The 26,460-nt window shown below is 37.1% G+C and overlaps 2 protein-coding genes across 4 annotated transcripts in view; both read left to right on the top strand.

The window, feature by feature from the left end:
- The window catches only part of LOC141359297 (uncharacterized), a 75,861-nt gene extending 50,260 nt beyond the window's left edge, over positions 1–25,601 (top strand). Inside the window, exons 1-6 of one of the 3 annotated variants that reach the window (XM_073861531.1) lie at positions 17,551–17,634; positions 18,235–18,868; positions 19,005–19,328; positions 19,518–19,727; positions 20,908–21,007; positions 24,840–25,601. In XM_073861531.1, the coding sequence (XP_073717632.1) occupies positions 18,670–18,868; positions 19,005–19,328; positions 19,518–19,727; positions 20,908–21,007; position 24,840 (834 nt within the window). In that variant the 5' untranslated portion in view covers positions 17,551–17,634; positions 18,235–18,669 and the 3' untranslated portion in view covers positions 24,841–25,601. Of the gene's footprint in view, positions 1–8,436; positions 9,105–17,550; positions 17,635–18,234; positions 18,869–19,004; positions 19,329–19,517; positions 19,728–20,907; positions 21,008–24,839 lie in introns of those variants that run through there. The other 2 variants (XM_073861532.1, XM_073861533.1) reach the window with 2 other exon arrangements.
- The window catches only part of LOC129453658 (uncharacterized), a 203,946-nt gene that overhangs the window by 73,770 nt on the left and 103,716 nt on the right, over positions 1–26,460 (top strand). The window lies entirely within an intron of this gene.

The raw sequence follows: 26,460 nt of genomic DNA, 5'->3' as shown, positions 1-26,460 counted from the left end.
ATGTTAAGCAGTTCAAAATAAAATAAATCTGTTTTTATATGTCTAACTTAATTCTATATACTCAATATTACTGTTGTGCAATTGAAATGAAACCCTTCAGGTAATGTTGGGGCATGTGGGGCTCCAGTTTCTTGGACTTTCTTTAGGGCCCCCAAAATGGTAAACATGTCACTGTTTACAGGACTCTCCAACAAATACCAGCTACACGTAAAGATAAGAATAGTTGTCTGATTATGTAAAATTCAAGCATGTTATGAAATACTTTCCTTCTTATTATGCTATGAAAAGTGTTTAAAAGTGAAGGAGGGTCTTTCTTTAACATCCGCTTGAGTACGATAATCAGATCATTAAATGATCTACCACAACTTCAGATATTGACACAACTTTACAAACCGGTTAAAGTCAGAGATCTCCACAAGCACGTATGTATACACATTTATTTGTATTGAATCTTTGAAATGTTACGAAACAAGCATGTTAGTTGTGTTTTATTTTACTGTAATAACTGTCTGATGATTTGAGCATCACAATGATGTTTTATTTTTTCTCAGGAATAAGAAAAGAGTTTTGGTTCTTATGTGACTTTCTACAAAACTACATCATGAACTTCAGACTCTCATCATTGATCCTGCTGTTACACATTCAAGGTATGAACACTTTTGAGTAGATGACAGTTTTGTGGTTGTTGGACATTTGGGAAAAGCATCAGTGTTGTTTACTGCATTAAGACAGTGATATAAGACAAGAGTCAGTACAAACTTTAATTATTCAAACGAAAAAATGTACAGCTGTCACCGGGGCAGTGCCCTTTCAAAAGTAAACTTTATTTCTACATAAACAGTGCATATAAGTATCTCAAAGGTACATATTAATACATCTGAGGCATGTAAATACTTATTAGGACATAATATTTCTGACAGTGTAAGTAGAGATAACAACACTGAAATAAAACTTGAATTGGTTAAACTATAAATGCATGAAATGGTAAATAATACAATGAACTGTTTCAAACGTGTATGAGATATTACCTGATAGTATTGAGAACAGAGCAAGAAAGAGAGACACCACTAGATACGTCTGTTTGTAATCGTATTGAGAAGCCTTCATGTAGTTGGAGCTGATGGTGTAGTGGGCAGCGCTCCAACATGTGGTGCTTTCACACTTTTGGTGACCCGAGTTTGATTCCCGGCTCGTGGTCATTTGCTGATCTCATACCCCTCTCTCCTCCCTGTACTTTCCTGTCCTCCCCTAACCTCACTATTGAATAAAGACAAAAACTGGCCAAAAAACATAACAAATAAAAGCCTTCATGTAAACACCTAAATCAATACGATTGAGGTTGATCGGATGCAAATTTGTATCGTATTGAAGGGGTTGGTGTTCTTACACATGTGTACTCGGCTAGTCTAGTAAGTTATTGTCAAGTTTACTGTTAAGCATTCATGTAGTTCCGGTCATAGTTTTGTGTAATCTTATTCTGTTTTCATCTGTCTTTGTTGGTGCCTTTAGGTGTTTTAGGCACCAATTGGGTTTTCTTTTGTACCCAATAAACCTTCTACTGTATCTGTACATGCAAAGCCTGCATCTGGGTTCTTTCTCTCTCTCTCTCTCTCTCTCTCTCTCTCTCTCTCTCTCTCTCTCTCTCTCTCTCTCTCTCTCTCTCTCTCTCTCTCTAGAACAGAGTAATACATTCCTATATTTTCTCTTCTATCAGGGAGTCCTGGTTGTGATTTATATCAGCAACTCATTTGGAGAGTAATGTAATGACTTAGGTAACGCTGTTGGGTCAGTTTCCCAGACAGGGTTTAGATTAACCCAGGGGCCTCATTTATAAAATGCTGCGTAAAAAGCATCCTTCAATACAAGCTCCGAAGCCTCGCTTCAAATGTAACATCACTGGTTATGCTCCTTGAGTGAAAGTGTTTGACCAACACTAGTGTTTTGCTGCTTGAAGCAATTTTCTTTATTTTTTTTCCTTTATTGTTTTGATTTAAAACTCACCAATAAATCACCTTGGGACAATTTTCTAAACAGCAAACCATCGTTTTGTGCCTTCCTTGCTCCTTCCTTACCACTTGGCCTACTACAACCCGACATATGGTGGCAGCGGTGCTTCTAGGCCATTAGGAGGCCAATACGTATGTTAACAACACTACTTTCAAGCTAATGGAAGATCACTTTAACCAGAGACTTTACTGTATGTCATAAGCAGCCGTATTTTCTGGAGGAGTGTATATATGGCATTGAGGTGCTGTTTCATGGAACATGCCGCCTAAGAAACAAGATCTTCCTAAAGAAGCTTCAAAGATTGTTAGACCCAATGTTGATTCAACAGTGAGTGATCAGGCTCGCGGAGCTGATGTGGGAGAAAATGAGGAGTTACTGGAAGAGGCTCCAGATGCACTTAAGTCAATGTTGCATTCATTTCTTCAAAGGCAAGAGCAAAGAGAAGAGCGATTGGAGAGAGAGGCACAACGTCAAGAACATAAATGGCGTATGTTGCAACATCAGTTTTCACTTTTGCAATCTGAGATGCACCAAGACAGACAACAACGACTGCTAATGGAAGGAGCAACAGTCCCGGCTGCTGCAACAGCAGGTTGCTCGGTGAGTTTACCTCCAGCAAGTGATTTTAACACACAGCCTTTTACTAATGTGCCTCCGTTGACGGCATCTCAAGACTCTTTGTTGGGAGTGCAGGGTACCTCCCTGCCGCGATTTTCTGTGCCTAAGATGGTACCATGGTCTAATGATGAAGACATAGAACATTACTTAACAACTTTTGAACGTATTGCATATGCATGTAGATGGCCAAGGCAAGACTGGGTGTTACACCTCTTACCCCTTTTGACAGGAAAAGCTAGAGCTGCTTATGTAGCTATGGATGCAGACAATTCCCTTGATTATGATTGTGTTAAACGTGCTATATTGGACAAATTTGAAATCTGCACTGAAACTTATAGGCAACGTTTTAGAGCTTATGTTATGCATGAAGATGAAACGCCTAGAGAGCTACAGGCTAGATTGAAGGATTTGTATGAGAAATGGATGAACCCAAGAAATCGCACGAAAGAGGAAATTGGAGACCAGATCATTCTAGAGCAATTCCTCAAGCTTCTGAATCCAGATACTAGGACATGGGTGAAACAAAACAACCCTACATCTTCAAAGCATGCAGCAGAGATGGCAGAAACTTCCATGGCCGCCAGAAGATCAGTACATCAGCCAAGGCGATGGCGGTCCTACAAAAGTTCACCAACCGGTAAGTCTGTTGATGATTTTGGCGATGGTCTGAGTAATTTAGTTTCAGATACTCATGTTTCTTCTGGTAACTTTAATACGCACATTAAGAAACAGCAGAGTATGAAAGACCAACAGAAGTTTAAATCTGTTATTGTGTGTCATGGATGTGGCCAGTCAGGGCATAAAAGAGCAGATTGTTCTTTACAGAAGGTCACTAACACTCGTCTTTGTTATGTACCAAGACCAATGAGGGAGCTTCATGAACTAGACCTAAATACCGATACTATCATTGATATAAAGATAGGAGACAGGGTTTTTAAAGCTCTTTTGGATTCTGGTTCTAGTCAAACTCTAGTGAGAAATTAATGCTTGGATGGTTTAAACACAGTTCCACTGGGTAGTGTAAAAGTTCGCTGTATCCATGGGGATGAGAGAGAATATCCCAGAACTGATGTGGTTATTGAGATAGCTGAGCAGGCTTACCATTTGTCAGTCGGTATTGTAGAGCAGTCTCCTTACCCAGTTATCCTAGGCAGGGATGTTCCTGTGCTTGTTGATTTACTGCAGGGTGACAAACAGACAGCCGAGGTAAATGTGTTAACAAGAGCTCAGGCTAAACAGGTGGAAATTAATAAACAATTCTTGCAAGACTTACCTTTTGATCAAAACCCAAAAGTCAGGAAGTCTAGACGTGAGAGACGTCAACAGAAAGTTGAGGGAACAAAAGTGAAGGAAAACTTACCTATTCCTCACACTGATGACATTGAGTATATTCCCCACGATATTGTTGAACTTCAAAGGCAGGATGAGTCACTTAAACCTTTATTTGATAAGGCAAGTAATGAAGTTGCTACGTCATTAAAAGATCACTTTGTGATTAGAGAAGACAGACTCTACCTACAGGGTGCTGAAGGAGAAAGATTAGTAGTGCCTGAATCCATGAGATTAAAAGTCTTACAGTTGGGTCACTCGGTTCCATGGGCTGGACATTTGGCCCAACATAAAACTTACTGTAGGATTGCTGCTAGATTTTACTGGCCAAGGTTGTATATGGATGTGCTAGATTTTTGTAAATCTTGCCCAGAGTGTCAGATGGTGAGGCCGCTAAGAAAGGTGATCGAGTCCCTTTAGTAAACCTCCCAATAATTGATGTTCCCTTCTCCCGCATTGCTATGGACATTATTGGTCCTTTACAGAAGAGCAAGTCAGGAAACAGGTAGATTCTTGTTGTTTCAGACTATGCTACTAGATATCCAGAAGCACTTCCTTTAAGGAATATGAAGACTAGACAGGTAGTGAATGCCCTGATTCAACTTTTCTCTCGGGTAGGCTTACCGAAAGAGATAATTACTGATCAAGGAACTAACTTTACGTCTAGACAGATGAAACAAATCTATTCAATGCTGCATATACTTCCTCTTCAGACCTTGCATTATCATCCTCAGACCGATGGTATGGTAGAAAGGTTTAACCAGACATTGAAATCCATGTTACGCAAGTATGTGTCTGAAACAGGTGCAGATTGGGACCACTGGCTACCTTATTTAATGTTTGCCTATCGTGAAGTTCCACAGGCATGTACAGGTTTCTCACCTTTTGAGTTGCTGTATGGGCGCCAGGTACGTGGACCTCTCGATGTTCTGAAGGAAGCCTGGGAAGCAGATAATTCATCTGAACAGACAAACATCCTGTCATATGTCATCAAAATGAGAGATGGAGACTTTGGCAGAAATGGTGGAAACCAACATGACTAAAGCACAACAGCACCAGATGCAATGGTATGACAAGTCAAGCAGGAAGAGATCCTTAATTCCTGGTCAGAAAGTTTTGTTACTTCTCCCTTCTTCAGATTGCAGCTTGTTAGCCAAATGGCAAGGACCATATGAAGTCAAACGTAAATTGAGTTCTACCAACTACGAAATTGCATTGCCTGATCGTCGGAAGAAACTTCAAACATTCCACATTAATCTTCTAAGACCCTGGTATGACCGAAAACAAGAATGGTCTGAGCAGTTGTGGGCAAGGAAAGTGGAAGAAGAGGAAGAAGTGAATGAACAGTATTTTCCTGTGAGTCAAAATTCACTTACATTACCATCTGTAGACCATCTTACTTGTGAACAACGTACAGAATTCTACAACTTAATTCCTGGAGGTATGTTTAGTAACAGCCCTGGAAAAACTGATTTAATTCAGCATAAAATTCATCTTCTTGCTCACGAGCCAATCAGACAAACACATTGTAGAGTTCCTGCTCGCCTGATTCCAGTCTTGAAAGAGGAGGTAAAAACAATGCTTGAGTTGGATATAATTGAGCCTTCAAAAAGTGAATGGTGCAGCCCGGTGGTGTTGGTACCTAAAAAGGACAGCTCACTAAGATTTTGTGTTGACTTTTCCAAACTGAATGCAGTTTCATCCTTTGATCCTTATCCAATGCCGAGAGCTGATGAGCTCATCGAAAGACTGGGTAAGGCAAAGTATTTGACAACACTTGACTTATGTAAAAGCTATTGGCAAATTCCTATGGTGGATTCAGCTAAAGAACTTACTGCCTTTAGAGTGCCTTCTGGTTTATACCATTTTAAATACATGCCCTTTGGCCTTCATGGGGCGGCGGCAACTTTTCAGCGCTTGATGGATCAGGTGCTAAGAGGATTGGACAGTTTTGCAGCAGCTTATATCGATGATATAGTCATCTTCAGTGCTACATGTATCCTTCTGAATACCTCTGCCAGATGCTCCACATGCTCTGTGCATGTGGAGCATCTGGCAGAGGTATTCAGAAGGATACAGTCAGCTGGATTAGTAGTAAATGCTAAGAAGTGCCACATTGCTAAGCCAGAAGTTTCTTACCTGGGCTATGTAGTAGGAGGTGGTTCCATCAGACCACAGGTGGATAAAATTCATGCTATCTTGTCTGCTGCACCCCCAACAACAAAGAGGAGAGTTCGTTCTTTTCTTGGTCTAGCAGGCTGGTATGGAAGATTCATTCCTAACTTCCTTTCGTTGTACAGACTGATGCTTCTGAACTTGGACTGGGAGCTGTTTTGTTACAGGGCGAAGGGGTTGATCGTCATCCTGTTCTGTACATTAGCAGAAAGTTATTCCCACGAGAAACTAAGTACTCAACAATTGAGAAAGAGGCTTTAGCCATTAAATGGGCTTTAGACACTTTAAAGTACTATTTGATTGGCAAAGACTTTTTGCTTGAAACTGATCACAGGGCCTTACAATGGCTAAATAAAATGAGAGACAGTAACGCAAGGATCACACGTTGGTATTTGTCTTTACAACCGTTCAAGTTTAAAGTTGTTTATAGAGCTGGGACTTTAAACGTAATTGCTGACTTCTTGTCACGCCACTAGGGGTAGTGGACGTCTTGAGGAGGGGGGTGTGTGATGAAGCATCCTTATGATGACATCATCACCAGAGTGCAATCTACCATGTCCTTTTATGTACATTGCGTTGTCTCTTGTTTTTCATTGTTAAACCACTTTGTCATCATTTAACATCACTTGGATTTTAATATCATGTGTAATCTATGCTACATTCATCAGTTCATTCTCATGTATACAGTGTTATGAGATCATAGTGTGATTGAACTGTTCATGTTGAAAGTGTGTGGGCATAAAAACAATGTCTTTACTAACTAATGAGATGCTTTTATTCAATACTGCTTTACCATTGACATGGAATGTACCATTTTAGTGATGGGGGTTGATAATTCTGTGTATGACCCTGTTGTGTAAATGTATATTTTGAGTATTGTCCAAGTTTATGAGATGCTGATTAAGTCATTTTGAGATGAAAGGATATGGTGCATTAGTTCAGGTAATGCCATGTACTTTAATCCTAAGAGAAAGATTGTTTGGTCCCTGCTAGTGTGGGCTGTTCCACAGTGCTGGCGGGAAAGTTTAATTAGTCTGGGAGTGGTTGCACCTGGACAGTCAGTTTGGCTTGAGTTGTGAACTGAGAGGTCTGCTGTGAGACGTTGGTGGAGAGAGTTATGCTCCTTGAATGAAAGTGTTTGACCAACACTAGTGTTTTGCTGACTGAATCAATTTTCTTTGTTTTTTTTTCCTTTATTGTTTTGATTTAAAACTCACCAATAAATCACCTTGGGACAATTTTCTAAACAGCAAACCATCGTTTTGTGCCTTCCTTGCTCCTTCCTTACCACTTGGCCTACTACAACCTGACAATCCTACATTTGATCTTACGATCATTTAACAAAAACTGAAACTGAAAATGAACTTTACCTTGTGCGCACAGCCGAGCAGTTTCAGATCTCCGCCTTTAAACGATGCGTAATAATGTCAGACATTTAAAAGAGTGCTTGTCAATGTTTAAACCCAATTTTAAACAACAAGAATGGCTTATATTTCCAAAAACCTGCAGCAATCACACAAGCAAAAGTTTGTACGTCTGCTCAGACCCTGACGTGACGCTAGGCCTTAGTTATATTAAGACATTTAAGTAACTTTTACAAACATACCTTACACAAAAATACTGGTGTGCATCTTGAGATCAAACATTGGCACCGATAAGTTGATAGATAGTTTGTAACTTTTTCAATAAAGTTGAATTTGTTAATATTATTAATACATCAGCTAACTTGAGATCAACTAGGTCACATTAAAAAGAAAAACTCATAAATAAACTCAGATTTATTCAAATTAATTTGCATCATTGTTCTCTAGTGCAGGACTTTACATTACATTTACATTTACATTATACTGTGTTACAAATGTCAATAATATTATATTTATTTTCAGGGTCCCAAACATTGGATATCTTTAATGTAACCTTTAATGAACTGAATATTTGTAATGTGAGGGGGAGATTGATGACAGTGAGGTGCGATTACTCAAACATCAACATCACAACTGTGTTCTGGTTCAGTCAGAAACAGAGAACAAACTGGAGAAACAAAGATGAACCTGAAGATTTGACTTTAGATTCAGATTACTCAGGACGAGTGAAGCAGTGGATCACTAAAGATTACTCACAACTCATAATAGATAATCTGAGAGAGAGAGACAGTGGAGAATATCAGCTCATGTTCATTATGAAGGATGGAGTTAAACATCTCAGCTCAGTCAAAGTCAATCTAACAGTCACAGGTACATTTACATTCTCATCAGTCCAGTTAAACTCTTTTCATTTCTCATCTAATGTAAGGTTTTGATTATTTAGGTTTACAGGTAAAGATGACTCCTGAATCTACAGGACAGCGAGTACAACTGAGCTGTGATTACTCCTGCCCTTTAACATCTAAATATTATTATGAGTGGTACAAGAATGGACAACGTTTAACATATAACCAAACCATATTTGTGTCATCCAGTGAAAACACTGACAGTTATTTCTGCATTGAGTCTGTTTCAGTTCCCTCTTCATCTGTGTGTGAGTCTGACATTTATAAAATAATTAAATTAAAATGGAAGAACAAACTTTGCAGTTTTCATGTTGATTCATATACAGTATGAGTGTGTTTGTAATTGATTGTGAATGTTACAGCAGTATTTTGTGACTCTTTCAGGTCTTTCTAACAGTAGCTGTTGGGGTGTAACTTACACCTCTACAAGAGTTTGTGCTTTAGTGGGATCAACAGTAGATATTCACTCTTCATACTCACATCCCACTGGAGATACAGTAGAGAAAACATACTGGTATTACGGTTATCGTGGGGAATTCAGAGATCTGCGTGAGGATCGTCAGTTTGCTGGTCGTGTGGAGTTTGTTGGAAACACACTGAGAATCAAAGACATCAGAATGATGTGACACTGGAGGATATCAGTTCAGCATCATCACTAACACATCAGATGTAGTTTCTGGTCATCCTGGAGTGCATCTTATTGTTACAGGTAACTGCTCATAATAAACTCTCTGTAAAGCTGCTTTCACTGATCAGATTTGTGAATATATTTATGATACAGATTTAGGGTCTCTACAATTTTTGTAATGTTTTGTTAAACGATGAGTAGATTACATTTTAAATATTAAAATATCAATGCTATTAATCATTTGAGTTATTCATCTAAAATTTCATCTCGTCTGAACGCTGTATGATGTTTATGTTGTGAATGTTACACTTGTTTTTGAGGTTGTCCATGTTGAAAATAATATAATGTGTTTTGTACTGCATATATGATGCTGCTGTATCTGAATGGCTTCATTAGTTGGACTATGCAGTTTACCAGCTTGCAAGCATGGTTGATCGGATGCTGGTGAATAGTGTGAATATGTTGGTCAAGCAGTCAGACCAGCAGCAAACCAGCACTTACCAGTCTAATCCAGTATTAAAACTGAAGCTGGTATAAACTGGTTTTATGAGTTGTTACACATTCTGTCTAAGTGTGCGATTTGTGACAAACTTGCAAAGTTGATCAAGACTTTATGTTGATATTGAGGACACTCATCACAGAAGTCTTCAGATTTAAAACAAATACACTAATCAACATTTGACGTTGATCAAAAAAGTTAATAAAAGATGCTCTTAGATAAAAATGTTTTTAATCACTTCAAATGTTGACTGTATATTTATGTTGAACTCGTGTGTTTGACAGATGCTTTTATTCAAAGCATTTTGAACTGCTTTCACATTATATATTTTATTTGTATGTGTGTGTTTGACTGCATAACTTTGCCATTGTTCACATCATACTGAATTGAGTGGAATCAAACATTTCAGACCTAATTTTAAAAAGAAGTTGACGTGAACTCTGTTATATGAAATTTTAGCTACACAGGTGAGAAGCAGTCCAGACCCTGTGATAGATGGAGAAAAAGTGATATTAAGCTGTTCAACTAAATGCACTCTGGATAACAAACATACTTACATCTGGTATAAGAATGGACAACAGGTAACAGATGGATTGAGATTATTAAACAAGCTGTACCTGGACTCAATCAACAGTGAGGAGCTACAAGAGTATTCATGTACTGTAAGAGGTAACACAACATCTCATCATACATCTGATGAAATTATATAAGGAGATAGTTTCAGTCCTTGATGCTGATTGGTTTATTCTCAGCTATGACATCACCAAGCTTCTTTCACTGTGCAGCACTCATAGCTGATCATTAATATTGTAGCAGTTATAGTTTATATGTCAAACACTTCAGTATATCTCATAATGAAAGAAACATTTGTGTCATTATTATTTTCAATTTTTTAAAAATTTGTTTTATTAAAAGATTTTATTCATTTGTCTCTGTGACAGTCTGTAAGTCACGGGTTAAAGGTCATTGCTCTCTTCAGTTTTGATGATATTTATAATGTAGCACAGCCTCTCATACCTGCATTCAGGTGATCTATCTGATAGATTTACTGTATTGATTTTAACATCATGAATCTTTGTAATGAAGATGAAGAGTAAAGATATGTTCTGAAGTTTCTGAGGTTTGTCTTTCTTCAGATTCAATGGACAGAAACAATGAAGAAATGGACAAAGCCACTGAAGCAGTAGTGTACAGCTCAGTGTTTGTCCCTCTGTTGGTGTTTCTGCCTCAGTTTCTCATTATAGGAGCTGTATGGATCTGGTAAGTAAAAATATCAAGTAAAACTCAAAACTGCATAACATACAGTTAATATTCTGATATGAATTCAGATTGTAAGAGTGTGTATTTGACCCTACAGGTATTTCATCAGAATGAATAAATTGAACTCATCTAAAAACAAAACTGATGACAAAGAAATAGAGGTGAGAAAATCTGTATATCTGTATGTTAAATAAACTAATGGTCAGATTTTATAACATTATCTCTTTCTGTGTGTTTGTCATTGTTAGATGTTGCAGGTCTGTGAGTAGATCAGCTGTCTGTCCATCAGAATACTGGAGTGATGTCACAACTCTCTTTATGACATCATCTCCTAGCAACAGTCTCTCAGCAGTGACATCAGTGATGCAGTGATGTCATATACAGTAACATATTAATGACAATTCAGTGTAAATAATCTAATGTTCAAATAGATGAATTATTCATTGAAGTATTGAGTTTATCATTCAACAGTCTTGTGTCAGTGTCAGATCAACTGTAACATCACAATACATAAATCCTGTAAAAACTTTGCTATAGTGCATCTTTATGTAGATGATACTGTGATCTACTTTCATCTTCACTATAAGTCAGGCTGTTATTAAACTCAATTATGTTTTTAGTTAGGTTAGGATTTTATTACATAATGGGAAAGTTTATAGCACTTATACTTAAAAAAAGTTTATCTGTTTTTAGGGTGTTTTATTGCTATTCTCAAGCTGGATTTTGTATAAATACATTTACATAACATTTCAGTGTTTACAAATAGTTTTGAAAGTCGTTTATATTAGTGAACTTTGTTCTCTATTTTTATTGTTTTATGTAATTTCATCTTTGTGTAATAATGTGTCTTCTCTGCAAGGTCTCCCTCAAAAAGAGTTGAGAGACTTAGTTAAATAAAGATGAAATAAAAGTACACATAAAACGTTAATTTTGATTGGTCATTTACTGTTTTAACAAGAGAGTTTATTTAATCATAAAAGTGCTGTCATCATTTCCTCACCCTCATGTTGATCTAAACCTTCTTTATTCTGTTGAACACATGAGGGTTTTTAATGATAAAACCACACAGTTGACAGCAGAGGTGGACAATAACTTATTGGTGGACAGAAACTTGAGTCTGTACACAAGAGAAAAAAGTCACTGAGTAAAAAAGTAGTAATTTGAGTAAGAGAATTGTAATTTCTTTTCTGTAACGTGATTGTTTTTAGCAGGAGACAAACAGTCTATCAGTAATAATCTTGTAGGGTCATGTGTCATAAAGTTTTGATTTTTTTTAACCAACTGGCTTCATTCACAACAAAATGGATGAAGGTCGATCCTGAGTGCAGTGATCGCATCCATGGCCGTACTTAAAGAGTATGAAGTATGAATAATGGTCAAGTGAATGATTTTTGTATGTATTTGCTCACCTATTTCAGGCAAAATCAACATCAATGCGCAGAGGATTCACACATTACAATAAAGAAAATATTAAGATGCAGTAATTTTTTGAAACATCACGCTAACCGTGTGCATGTCTGTGTTTAGTTGACTTCTTCATTTAGGTTAGATGTAATCAGTTCACCCAATACAGCCGAGTCAACTGCCTCTAGTGGACAAAAACAACACTGCACCAAATATACAAGAGTCTCTCTGTGGTGTACAGATCAAAATGATTTCCAAAGTGAATTCACTAAATAACACAAAACAAAGTCATGTTTAATTTAAAGGGGTCACATCAACTTGAAAATTCTGTCTACATTGTTGAACTTTCACAGTTTATTAAATAATGTTCCCAAAACTGTCACTGGGCCAGTACTCTTTATAAAGACCCCATTTAGGTACAGATATGTGGTGTCAGTATGAACCTCGTGGTATTAATATGAACTCTTTATGTGCACAGGTTTACTTTTTAAAAGGGTACCGCCCCAGTGACAGCTAGAGATCATTTATAACATTTGTTTCTGACAGTGTATGGATTATATTATTACTGGGAAACATGAAGACATGATACACTGCTGTAAATCTACCACATAAAGACTTCAAGTTTATTCCAGGAGAGGGCGACACACAACAGAGTCTAATGTACTACAACATACACAAAACAATGAGTCCTCAGAAACAGACTCTTAGAGTTTAGATTGACAAAATTATAAAAGGAGGAAACTAACTTCGAATTTTAATTGTAAATTACGTCAATATTAATTGACATTCCTGTACATTTTACACCTATTTACTGTATAGCACTCAGTATAATACTGCAAAATATTTATAAAGTAAATAACTGTAATTTACATTGCATTATGGGAATTTTCTGTGACATCAAACATCATATACCAAGCCAGCTATAACAATCACATCATGATAGATCTGCAGGAGAATGAGATTAAAGGCCAGGATGATAAACATCAATGTTTGGTTTGCAGGTTCTTTTGGCTCTACACAGACCGCTTGATGTCAAATTACAAAAGTGATTCAAAGGAAACTTCTCAATGTGATTTCTTGAATCGCTTCACATCTAATGTCACAAAACGGTGTTACGCATCCTCACTCTTTTTAAACTGGGTATACAGAAATCCTTCACTTTTCTAGTGGGTATATTTTTAAATTAAGCAGCAAAATAAATGTACCATATAATAATTTGCAAGGTAACAACTGTAAAGAAATACAGCTACAATGCCGAGTACAATATGTGTATGTTCTCCTTTAAAGGCGGAGTCCACGATGTTTGAAAAACGCGTTGGAAAAGGAGACGGGCCGACTACCAAAACACACTTATAGCCAATCAAATCAAATCAAATGCCGGTTTGCGTATGTGTGGGGCGGGTCTATCAACAGAAGGTCCAGATTCTATTGGGGTAGGGGCGTGTTTGTTTAGGTGATTTCAAATATCAACATTGGCTTTCAAACATCATGGACTCCGCCTTTAAGAGCGTTCAGTCTGCCTCTGTGTCCCGCCCACTTCTGTGATTGACAGCCTACATGCTGCTGCTACCATAGAAGCTGTGTCCCAATTCAGGTGCTGCGACCTTCTAAGGACGTATTTTAAGACCGATTGCGTCACAGCAGCGCGACTTCAGGCTGGTAAGGCCGTCCCAATTCGAAGGATGCTTAGAATGAAGCCTCGAAATGCGTCCTCATTTCTCTGCGGTGTTAAGGATAGAACGAACGGATCCTTAACAGCCGAGGATATCCCAAGATTCATTGCGCGCCTGCAACAGCGGCTGGATATTCTAAAATAAACAATTAAAACCTTCATTAAATAAAAGTGTGTATTTATCAAAAAAAGTTTGTCACTGTTTTAGTATTATAAGTTATGTTTTGTGTTAATATTATTATTTTTTGATGCATATATTTCTAAGGTTGATTAATTTAATTTAATATACTGTTGAATAGTTTAATATACATCAACGTGTCATATTTTCTAAACTAAATTAATATTTTTCTGATTTCATATTTATTTTAATAAGTCAGAAACGTTTCCGCTATGTCCTGTTGACAGGCGTAGCAGGTGACGCCAATTAGCCAATTATGGTCGTCCGAAGGTAAGACCGTCTCATTTCAGTTCTCTTCGCGGACTTCTGAGGCTGCCACCTTGAAAGACCGAGTGCTCATATTTAAGGTCGCATGCTTAGAAGGTCGCAGCCCCTGAATTGGGACACAGCTAGAGACAGAGTGCAGTTATGCAAATTTGAAAACCACGCCCACCGGGGGGGAACGCGATCCAACCGTCTCCATTGACTTTGTATTGCGAGAGGCCGCCTCCTTGTCATTTCTGGCTTATAACAAAAAACTGAATAATGCCTAAAAGCTGCTGTGTGACAATATGTACAGCTAACAAGCCAAAGAACCCAGAAATACGTTTTTATAAGCTGTCGAGCCGTAAAACCCAGCCTTTGAGAATAAAGTGGATCGCCGACTACGTTTCCCCCTAGTGGACGCAGTTCTACTATAGAAGTACTATGAAAAGTTGCCTGTATCCATTTCTGTGTCTTTAAACGCTCGTTTTTTGGGGTCGACAGCTTATAAAAACGTATTTACAGATTAAACTTAAAAACAGATTAATACCTAAAAGCTGCTGTGTGACAAGGTGTACATCTAACAACCCCAAAAAACCAAATACGTTTTTATAAGCTTTCAACTTCAAAAAAACGAGCGTTTAAAGACACAGAAATGGAAACAGGCAACTTTTCATAGTACTCCTATTAGTAAAACTGCGTCCAATAGGGGGAAACGTAGTCGGCGATCCACTTTATTCTCCTTAAAAGCTGGGTTTTACAACTCGACAGCTTATAAAAACTTATTTCTGGGTTCTTTGGCTTGTTAGCTGTACATATTGTCACACAGCAGCTTTTAGGCATTATTCAGTTTTTAGTTATAAGCCAGAAATGACAAGGAGGCGGCTTCTCGCAATACAAAGTCAATGGAGACAGTTGGATTCCTTTCCCCCCCGGTGGGCGTGGTTTTCAGGTTATGACGCGCTGCGCTCTGTCTCTATAGACATTATATACGTAGACACCTCGTAAACTGAGCTGCCTATTGGAGCTGACGTATCGGGCGGCCGCCATCTTGGATGGGTCTCCAGTGCGCTCCCTTGCATTCATTTCTAATGAGGAATAATCATAACTCCTCTAATTTTTACCGAATTTTCACACGGTTTGAGTTGTTATAAGCGGCAGAGATTATGATACAGGACGCTGTCACACATTGAAAAATACTGCTTTCATGCTAAAATACTTTGTATTATGCTCTTTAAGTATGGCATATTGACAGAGGCAGACATTTAAGTGTTTTACTTTCTACATAAAAGTTAATTTTTTTTAAGTATCTGTATTTTATCAGTGTTTTTCTTTGGAAAACTTATTTTCCAAATCATATTATCATATTTTGTACTCCACTACATTTCATAATTTCAAGTTTTTGGTTTATATTTAAGTACATTAAACATCTACTTTTTTACTTTTACTTAAAAAGTACTTTAGAACACAATTTTAATGTAATTTTTACGTAATTATGTATTTTATGTATTAGGTATTAAATTAATTTTAATATGAATGAATTGAGAATGAATTGGCTGTGAGAATTTTCAATCCAAATAGCGGCCGCGCTACTGAAGCGCCATCTAGTGGCTGTTGCTAAAAACGAATCAGAGTTTCCCCTCTTGTTCCTTCTTACTCTTTGCAGAGCTTTGACGACTCTGTCACAACAAAACCCTCCCGTTTTATAGCAACTTCCCATTACCTCCTCATGCCTGTATCACTGGGAAACCTTCAAATGTCAAGAAAAAACAGCGAGAGATCATGAGAGAGAGTACCAGTTCCTGCTGAACATTGACATAATATTATAAATAATAACGTAAAATAAATAACCAAAATTATTGTTCAATCTTACTTGTGAAATGTAATCCCATGTGATCTGGAATCAATATCGCGCCGGTTATTGCAACCGTAAACTACAAAAAATACGGCCATAGTATGGCTTTCTTTCCGTTAACTCCCACTGACTCTGGTGCTAGCGTACAGTGAGGAGACCCATCCAACATGGCGCCGACGCTTGATGCGTTCCAGCACGTCATGAGGTGTCTACGTATATAATGTCTATGGCTGCTACTACTACTGCAGCTTCACTACAGATACAGCTTCTCAAACTGTCTTTTTAAGCACATTGTGTATTTATTTATGTCAAACAATCTTGTAGGCACAACATTAACCACTAAAGGAAGATATAGTGTTGTCAAGGTTCATCTGTCCATGCAAGTGGGTATTTTTTCCAAGGCTATTTGATTATAGAATGAAAATAATATTTTCTCTGTAATTTACAGAAAACATAAATTTAAAACTAACTTCATAAGCTGGCTATAACCTCTACTAAGGTAAACATGAAGGTAAATGTAGTCACAATCTGTTGTTGCATCTGCTATTCTAAAAAGTTTGATGTTTGTCTGTGTTTTAAACTGTATTAAGAAATGTCTAGGGCGGTGTATGAAATAACTCCCTGTACAATTCATTCACTATTCCCTACATTAGTTTATAAAATGAGTGTTTACAAAATTTTGTCAATCCGACGACGTTTAACACGATTAAAGGTTACGACGATACAGTGTACATGCACCCTAAACATTGCAATCTGATTTAAATGTTCGTTTACATTATTTAAAATCCGAACCGAAAGTCTGCGCAAGCGCACAGCCAGGGTTGCCAGACTCACGTTTCAAAACGATCCGACTGGACGTTCGAAACTAGCCCAAAAGCATCCCAATGACTATTCACAGCCCAAATACCAATAAATTATCAACGAAATCATTTAATCTTTAACCCGCAGAAAAACAACAACTGGTGGAAACAGTTTAAACAGTATCCCAAATCTAAACTCGAAAAAAGCAGAGGACTTGGCAACGCTACGCTCGCGACAGCATCTCTCGTTAGAGTTCACGCTTTTATACTCTGTATAAAAGTCAAAACTGAGTTGGAATTGTTCTTAAGAAGTTTTCCGATATAGGTAATGAAAACACACTTTTCAAAAGGCACAACGCTATTTTATTGCTTTAAGCAGCCTAATGTTTTAAAATTATAAACAAACGCTGCAGAATTTAGTACAGCGCGTGACTCCATTAATGCTGTTGTTGTTGCGTGTTTCTGTGACGAGATTCATAAATATAATACATGAACTTGAAGCGCAAATGTTCTGCGCATGTGCACAACGTTATTTTTGCATCCGATTGAGAAAGTCACAGTCAAACTAACATTGTGGTTTTATCAGCAATTAGAAAAGTTCTTCTTTAATGTTTTGTAGCTGGTATATGTGAGTTTCTACAAAGAGAAATCATGAACTTCAGACTCTCATCACTGATCCTGCTGTTACACATTCAAGGTATGAAACACAGTTTTGTTATTATACTGAAATACTTCAATTCGTTATATATTTGTTAAAAGTATGTCAGATTTAAAACTAGTTTAGTCTTATTTAATTTACATCGCTGTACTCCAAAGGCTGGATTCTCCATTTGGATCAGTCTCTAAAATGTTTAAAGTGAGTTTGTGTATTTAAAACTGAACTTAGAGATTTGTGTTTGAGAACAAAATTGATGAATCTGAGTTAATGTCCTTACAGGACTGTCTGAATCTCTCATCTCACTCTGTAATTTTAATGAAGTTAAATAGGCTACAGATAATCTACAAATGAAGAGTTTCGTTGCAAAACGAGATAAATCAATTTTTTTACATTTTTGTCAAAACATGTTTATTATTATGTTATCATGTTATTATTTTGTTTTTTATGATGCTACTTAGCTGTATTTTTTAAGTTATGAAGGTTTAAATCCAAACAAACCAGCTGCAGTTGAATTGAAATTAATTGGAATGCACAACCAAAAAACGAGATTTCTGAACAATTAAAAAAGCGATGGTTATCTCATTTTGCAACGAAACTCTTCAAATATTATTAATGTTACGGTTACGGTTACTTCTTCAGGGTCCCTAACATTGGATAACTTTAATGTAACCTGTGATAAACTGAATATTTGTGGTGCGAGGCGGACATGGATGAGTGTGAGGTGCGATTACTCAAACATCAACATCAAAACTGGGTTCTGGTTCAGTCAGAAACAGAGAACAAACTGGAGAAACAAAGATGAACCTGAAGATTTAACTTTAGATTCAGATTACTCAGGACGAGTGGATCAAGAGATCACTAAAAACAACTCACGACTAACAATAAGAGATCCAAAAGAGAGAGACCATGGAGAATATCAGCTCATGATCATTATGAAGGATGGAGTTAAACATCTCAGCTCAGTCACAGTCAATCTAACAGTTTCAGGTACATTTACATTCTCATCAGTCCAGTTAAACTCTTTTCATTTCTCATCTAATGTAAGGTTTTGATTATTTAGTTTTACAGGTGAAGATGAATCCTGAATCTACAGGACAGCGAGTAAAACTGAGCTGTGATTCCTCCTGCCCTTTAACATCTGAATATAATTACCTCTGGTACAAGAATGGAGAATATAAAACATATAACCAAAGCATATTTGTGTCATCCAGTGAAAACACTAACAGTTATTTCTGCTCTGAGGAGTATTTTTCAGTTCCCTCTTCATCTGTGTGTGAGTCTGATATTTACACAATATTTAAATTAAAATAGAAGATCAAACTTTGCAGTTTTCTTGTTGATTCATATACAGTATGAGTGTGTTTGTAATTGATTGTGAATGTTACAGCAGTATTTTGTGACTCTTTCAGGTCTTTCTAACAGTGGATGTTGGGGTGTGACTTACACCTCTAGAAGAGTTTGTGCTTTAGTGGGATCAACAGTAGATATTCACTCTTCATACTCACATCCCATTGGATATACAGTAGAGAAAACATACTGGAATTACCGTCGTTTTGGGGCATTCAGAGATCTGCGTGAGGTTTCTCAGTTTTCTGGTCGTGTGGAGTATCTGGGAAACACACTGAGAATCAAAGACGTCAACACGGTTGACACTGGAAATTATCAGTTCAGGTTCATCACTAACACATCAGATGTAGTTTCTGGTTATCCTGGAGTCTATCTTACTGTTACAGGTAACTGCTCATAATAAACTCTCTGTGCAGCACTCATTATACTGAAGCATTATAGCTCGAGTAGGAGTCTGATATCAGCATGACTGTGATTAGAGGTTTAGGCAATGCTTTATCAATTAAGCTAAATCAAAAATATGAGGCCCAGCTTTGAAAATTAGTTTATGTGAACTCTGTTATATGAAATTTCAGATACACATGTAAGAAGCAGCCCAGACCCTGTGATAGATGGAGAAAAAGTGATATTAAGCTGTTCAACTAAATGCACTCTGGATAACAAACATACTTACATCTGGTATAAGAATGGACAACAGGTAACAGATGGATTGACATTATTAAACAAGTTGTACCTGGACTCAATCAACAGTGAGGAGCTACAAGAGTATTCATGTACTGTAAGAGGTAACACAACATCTCATCATACATCTGACTTTACTGTTACAATGTAAAAAGTAAACAGTTGGATCAACTTAAAAATAACTTCAGTTGGTAACACCTAAAAAGATAAGTTGTTTCTTATTGTGAAATTTAAGTGAAATTTCAAGTTGAACAAAACTTGTTCAATCTACATTACTGAGCTGTGATTCCTCCTGCCCTTTGACATCTGAATATTAAAGGGAATAGATTGAGACACAGGGTATGACCTGAAGACAGGACCATGACAATGTATTAATCAACGCAACATGTCGCTTAAAGTTAAATATGTTTTACTGTGTAAACTTGACGTGAGAGCACTGCTGAGCTTAATATTGCAATACTCAAGATGAATATCCATGTTTTAATGATCTAAAAATATTTTAATGATCTAATTAATGATTAATGATCTTGTCTAAAGCGCATAGTCTAAAAGGCGTGTCATTGTCGCGGTTAAATAAAGGTTAAAATAAAGATACGTGTGCTTGTGTTATGATTATTTAACATGTTCTTATGCACTGCGTCCTGTGAAGGACAACTCGCAGGTATCACACACCGGATGCATGTGCACATTAAATAGCGCAAGCTTAGTCAGACAGAGTCTACTTCAAAATGCTACATTTCCAAAAGTCAGCCACGCACTGCCTCTTTGGCTATATCTAACAATTGTGCAATTAAAAGGGAGCACAAACACATGGATGAGGAGAGAAGGTAAAAAAGCCCTGGCCACAGACGCAGCGAGATGCTACAAAATTACAGAAATGTTCAAGCGAGCAGGTCTGTCAAAATTACAAGTACAAGCACACATCTTGGTTAGTTATTGCCTAATAAGTCAAATAAGTCACTGGCGCAGCTTCTGCAGGTTTCAAAGTCAGGTGCCGGTGTGCCGTGTTGTTTTATGTACCATAATTACTGGGGAAACCCCTAAAAAAGAAGATAATGAAACACAATCAAGGTGAAATTTGATTGTGGCACTGAACGGCATAACGCATCACTCAGAACTTTTGTGTTATTTTGAAAATATGCACACAGCTGTCATGATGGTTATTTGCTGAGTAGCGCTGTGATAACGGCTGCAGTGAGACTGAAATCTGAGAATCACAGAAAAGTCAAATTCTGAATGTTCTGCCTTTTCTGAATATAACTGAGTTTGTGTCTTTTTTTTTAGATACAATAGACAAAACAAATGAAGCAGTGGACAGCTCAGTGTTTCTCTCTCTGTTGATGTTTCTGCCTCAGCTTCTCATCATTGAAGCTCTGTGGATGTGGTAAGAAAAAATAACAACTAAAACTCAATTAAGCAATACACTGCAAAAGGTGTCTTTCTTGCTTGGTATTTTTGTCTTGTTTTCGGTGGAAGTGTCTGGGAATTCTTAAATCGGGATGTATTTTCTTGATGAGCAAAATGACCTAAGAAAATAATACTAGTTTTTAGACAAAAAATATACAATTTAAGTGAATTTGTGCTTAAAACAAGCAAAATTATCTGCCAATGGGGTGAGAAAATTTTACTTGAATTAATTGTTTAAGAAAAAAGAAATCTTATTTCACAATTTTTTTCTCACTCCATTGGCAGTTAATTTTGCTTGTTTAAAGGACAATTTCACTTAAATTGTATATTATTTGTCTTAAAACTAGACTTATTTACTTAGGTCATTTTGCTCATCAAGATAAAGCATCTTAATTTAAGAATTTTTAGATATTTCTACTGAAAACAAGACAAAAATACTAAGTAAGAAAGACATTTTTTGCAGTGTATCGCTCTCGGAGTCGTCTGATATAGCTCTATATCATCACGGCTGTGATTAGGCCAGAGGCACGAGGCCGTAGGCTTTTATACAACAGTTCGACGGCACACATTTGAAAAAAGAAAACTAGAAAACAACAACGGAGTTATTTTAAAAGCCTCTTTGTTTGGGAACTACTTTCTTCCGCCACGGATTTGAGGGCGGGCAGAATGACAGGTAACACTTTCGGCTGCTTTGAATCTCATAATAACTCAATGGACGGAGTAGCCATTTCTTTATATTACCGTTTCTTGGTCACAATGTCACGACAGGGTAGGGAAGTAGGACGCATACGCAGAGTTCACAAAATAAATAACATTTAATGATAAAATAGGAAACCAAAAACACGAGGAGTAAAATGACGAACAGGTAGCAAACACAGGAACATCCAAAATGTGACACGGGGAACAGACAGGGTAGTAATGACAATGATCCAGCAGTGAGCAAACAGAAGACAGAGGTATATATACACAGACTAAATGACAAACAGGTGTGATGAGGCAGGTAATTAATCAATGAATGTCCAGGTGATAACAATCGGAACAGAAACAAGACATGACACGGATTAACCTTGACACACAAAGTGTAGTTTTAAAGTGTATGTTGCAGGTTAACCACCGCTGTTGATTAATGGGTACATAAATCACTCAAGATATGTGTATAATTTTTAAAATGTCTCAAAAATGGTCTTAAAGACCACTTTTTTACGTTTTTGGTATTAACGTTTTTTTTAACGCAATTCTGCAATGACGTCACGTTGGGGAGAAGTGGAGAAAGACTCAGCCAGAGCCATAGAGATAGATGAGACATTTATTGCTATTTAATACTTACGTATATAATTTGGAAATCATATATACATCGTAGGAAATATATAATGTGTTATACTGCAAAGTTACCATGCTAATTATTTATGATATATGTGGAGATAAATAAAACTTCGCAAATCTGCTGATTTGATCCATTCATGTCCTGACCACCAGGCTAGAGATTTTTAAACATCCTTAATCCACACTTACTAGTCTATCAAATAATATCTCAAATATATTGTTTTGTGAAATAAAAGGATGCTTTGTTATATTGTTTATGCGATTTATAACGAATCACACGATCATTTTATGCAGCAGCAGTCAGCAGCTGCAGCATACTCGGATCCGACCGCATACATACTGTAATAAACAGGCGTTTGGCGGCTTTTTACATCACGACAGACTAAGCCATTTGAGGAGGAACCGCTCATTGATCACCGTATTTTTATAAATCCTGTACATGTTTGGACCTGCCAAACAGGTTGAGCACTTTTATATAATTTGTTGAGCAGAAAGGCTGCTCAGTTTGACCAGCGGGCTGCGGGAACCGGCGCACATCACGCCGCCAGACGGTGTTGCTAATATAACTCGAAATGTATAGCTATTATCAGGTCAGCCCACCGGAAAAGTCCCGACTCTCTCGATTGCCATTCCGCTACTGGCTGTAAGAAAGTGAGTGCGTTTGGGTCGCTGGTCCCCGCGAACAGATGTGACGTGCTTCACTCACCTTCCAGGATTAGAGACATGCTGCCAAAACCGTTTGTGCTGAAGATCGCATAAAGTTACACCCATTTCAGGCAGGATCATGGACCCCCTCAAGCCAGCATGCACGAGTATGTTAATTGTTTGTTTACTTTCTACACGAAGATATGCTAACGTTATGCTATCTGGCTGTCTGCCTATCTCTCTATACTAGCCTATTCTATCTATCTGTCTTGTCTGTCTGTCTGTCTGTCTATCTATCTATCTATCTATCTATCTATCTATCTATCTATCTATCTATCTATGTATTTATCTATAATCTGCGCTATCAGAACTGTACTTTACTCGTCTTTCTATAGTCATTCTCAATGGTCTCAAGGCGGCTTGGTCAATTCTCTCCCCAGCGTGACGTCATACAGTGCGTTGTGAGGGAAAGGAGAATCATTGCAAATTGCTGTACTTTTTCATACTTTTTCGGGTTTTGTGATACCCAACAACATAAAATACAATGGATAACAGGTTAAATGTTTATTATCAACAAGCAAATTGCACAAATTCATTGAAAAATTTTACCTGCAAAACGCCCTTTAAGATTAGTTCAGTCGAGAATGTATATGTATTATATTTAAATCTGCAGATTAGTAAAGATAGCGCCTGTTTGAACGTTTGCTTAGTAAGATTCCGTGCGTATGAGAACCAGAGCATGAGCGGACATCAGTGTTCACTCGCCCCGCTGACCACCTCCGTCTCTGGGCTACATCTCTGACAGGGATTCCCTGGCTCTGATGTTGTCCCTGGCTGTGTTTGATCATCAAAAATGAGATCAAATCAGCAGTATTTGGTGTCATGATGAAACTATTACTTGTTTTCTTATTCATATTTAGTTTTTTTTTTGTGTTGTTGTTGTTTTGGCGCGAGGTAAAAGTTAATAAAACTATATTTATATAATGTTACTATTGCTTTCCCATTTAATCTCAACGCGATACGAGCACTCGCTTGTTATTAGACTTTGTTCTTGTCAGTACTATATAAAACAGTTTTTTTATAAGTGTCAGAGAGATGTTTTTGCATGCTGCTTATAAATATATCAGTGGTGATATCTCATAACGTGTTTTAATAGTCACGTCACGATAAAATAAATGATCAATGTCCACATTTAACAGCTGTGGTGCTTACCTGCGGTTCCACGGTGTTTTCACGTTCTGAGGAGAGAGATCGCTCCAGAAAAAAATATTGTTTACATTCCTCTTTCCAAGTGTTAATCGTCCACACGATGTAACAAGACATTACTCCCATTAAGTTTATTGTAACATCCAAGAGCGCTGATCTTTGACGGAATAATCACTTCTGATTGGGATTCACACACTGAGTCACGAGTGTCAATGAGACACACGGAGAGTGTTTAAAAACAGCGCGTGCCGTCGGTGTGTGTGTGCGTGCAGTTTTTCCAGTCAGAGATGAGCCTGTATCACTCATACTAAAATGACCAGCAGGTGGCGGAATGATACAAAATGGTGAAGCGGTTACTGTGCCGTTATCAGTAGAATATCGCACCCCTCTTAGCCAATCAGATTCGAGAACCAGAAAGAAATGTTGTATAGTGAATATTCTGATATGAATTCAGATTTCAAGAGTATGAATCTTGATACCATGGCTTTTTCATCAGCATGAATAAATTGAACTCATCTAAAAACAAAACTGATGACAAACAAATAGAGGTGAGAAAATCTGTATATCTGTATGTTAAATAAACTAATGGTCAGATTTTATAACATGATCTCTTTCTGTGTGTTTGTCATTGTTAGATGTGGCAGGTCTGTGAGTAGATCAGCTGTCTGTCCATCAGAACTACTGGAGTGATGTCACAACTCTCTTTATGACATCATCACCTAGCAACAGTCTCTCAGCAGTGACATCAGTGATGCAGTGATGTCATATACAGTGATGTATTAATGACAGCTCAGTGTAAATAATCTAATGTTCAAATACATGAATTATTCATTGAAGTATTGAGTTTATCATTCAACAGTCTTGTGTCAGTGTCAGATCAACTGTAACATCACAATGTATAAATCCTGTAAAAACTTTGCTATAGTGCATCTTTATGTAGATGATACTGTGATCTACTTTCATCTTCACTATAAGTCAGACTGTTATTGAACTCAATGCTGTTTTTAGTTAGGTTAGGATTTTATTACAGTGCTGTGCTTTAATCTTGTAGTTAGGAAAGAATTTGTTCAGTTTATTTTAAAATGTTTTGGACTATGAGGACATTATTTACATGCATGCTGCTTTCACTGCATGGGAATTACCTGCATTATCATGGGAAAGTTTAAAGCGCTTATTAAAAGTTCGAAGCTTATAAAGTTTATCTGTTATAAGAGTGTTTTATTGCTATTCTCAAGCTGGATTTTGTATAAATACATTTACATAACATTTCAGTATTTACAAATAGTATTAAAAGTCCTTTATATTAGTGAATTTTAACTTTGATATCTATTTTTATTGTTTTTAATTTCATCTTTGTGTAATAATGTGTCTTCTGTGCAAGGTTTCACTCAAAAAGAGTTGGGAGACTTAGTAAAATAAAGATGAAATAAAAGTAAATATAAAAAGTTGATTTTGATTGGTCATTTACTGTTTTAACAGGAGAGTTTATTTAATCATAAAAGTGCTGTCATCATTTCCTCACCCTCATGTTGATCTAAACCTGTATGAGTTTCTTTATTCTGTTGAACACATGAGGCTTTATTAATGATAAAACCACACAGTTGACAGCAGAGGTGGACAATAACTTATTGGTGGACAGAAACTTGAGTCTGTACACAAGAGAAAAAAGTCACTGAGTAAAAAAGTAGTAATTTGAGTAAGAGAATTGTAATTTCTTTTCTGTAACGTGATTGTTTTTTAGCAGGAGACAAACAGTCTATCAGTAATAATCTTGTAGGGTCATGTGTCATGAAGTTCAGTGATTTTTTTTACAAACTGGGGTCATTCACAACAAAATGGACGAAGGCACATCCTGAGTGCAGTGATCGCATCCATAACCGTACTTAAAGAGTATGAAGTATGAATAATGGTCAAGTGAATGATTTTTGTATGTATTTGCTCACCTGTTTCAGGCAAAATCAACATCAATAAGCAGAGGATTCACACATTACAATAAAGAGAATATTAAGATGCAGTAATTTTTTGAAACATCACAGTAACCGTGTGCAATGTGCATGTCTGTGTTTAGTTGACTTCTTCATTTAGGTTAGATGTAATCAGTTCACCCAATACAGCCGAGTCAACTGCCTCTAGTGGACAAAAACAACACTGCACCAAATATACAAGAGTCTCTCTGTGGTGTACAGATCAAAAGGATTTCCAAAGTGAATTCACTAAATAACACAAAACAAAGTCATGTTTAATTTAAAGGGGTCA

This window comes from Misgurnus anguillicaudatus, chromosome 23 (assembly GCF_027580225.2).
Source record: "Misgurnus anguillicaudatus chromosome 23, ASM2758022v2, whole genome shotgun sequence".
In the NCBI taxonomy this organism is placed as follows: domain Eukaryota; kingdom Metazoa; phylum Chordata; class Actinopteri; order Cypriniformes; family Cobitidae; genus Misgurnus; species Misgurnus anguillicaudatus.
Note: the sequence above shows the minus strand (reverse complement) of the source record. Positions and strands in the feature narration are given on the sequence as shown.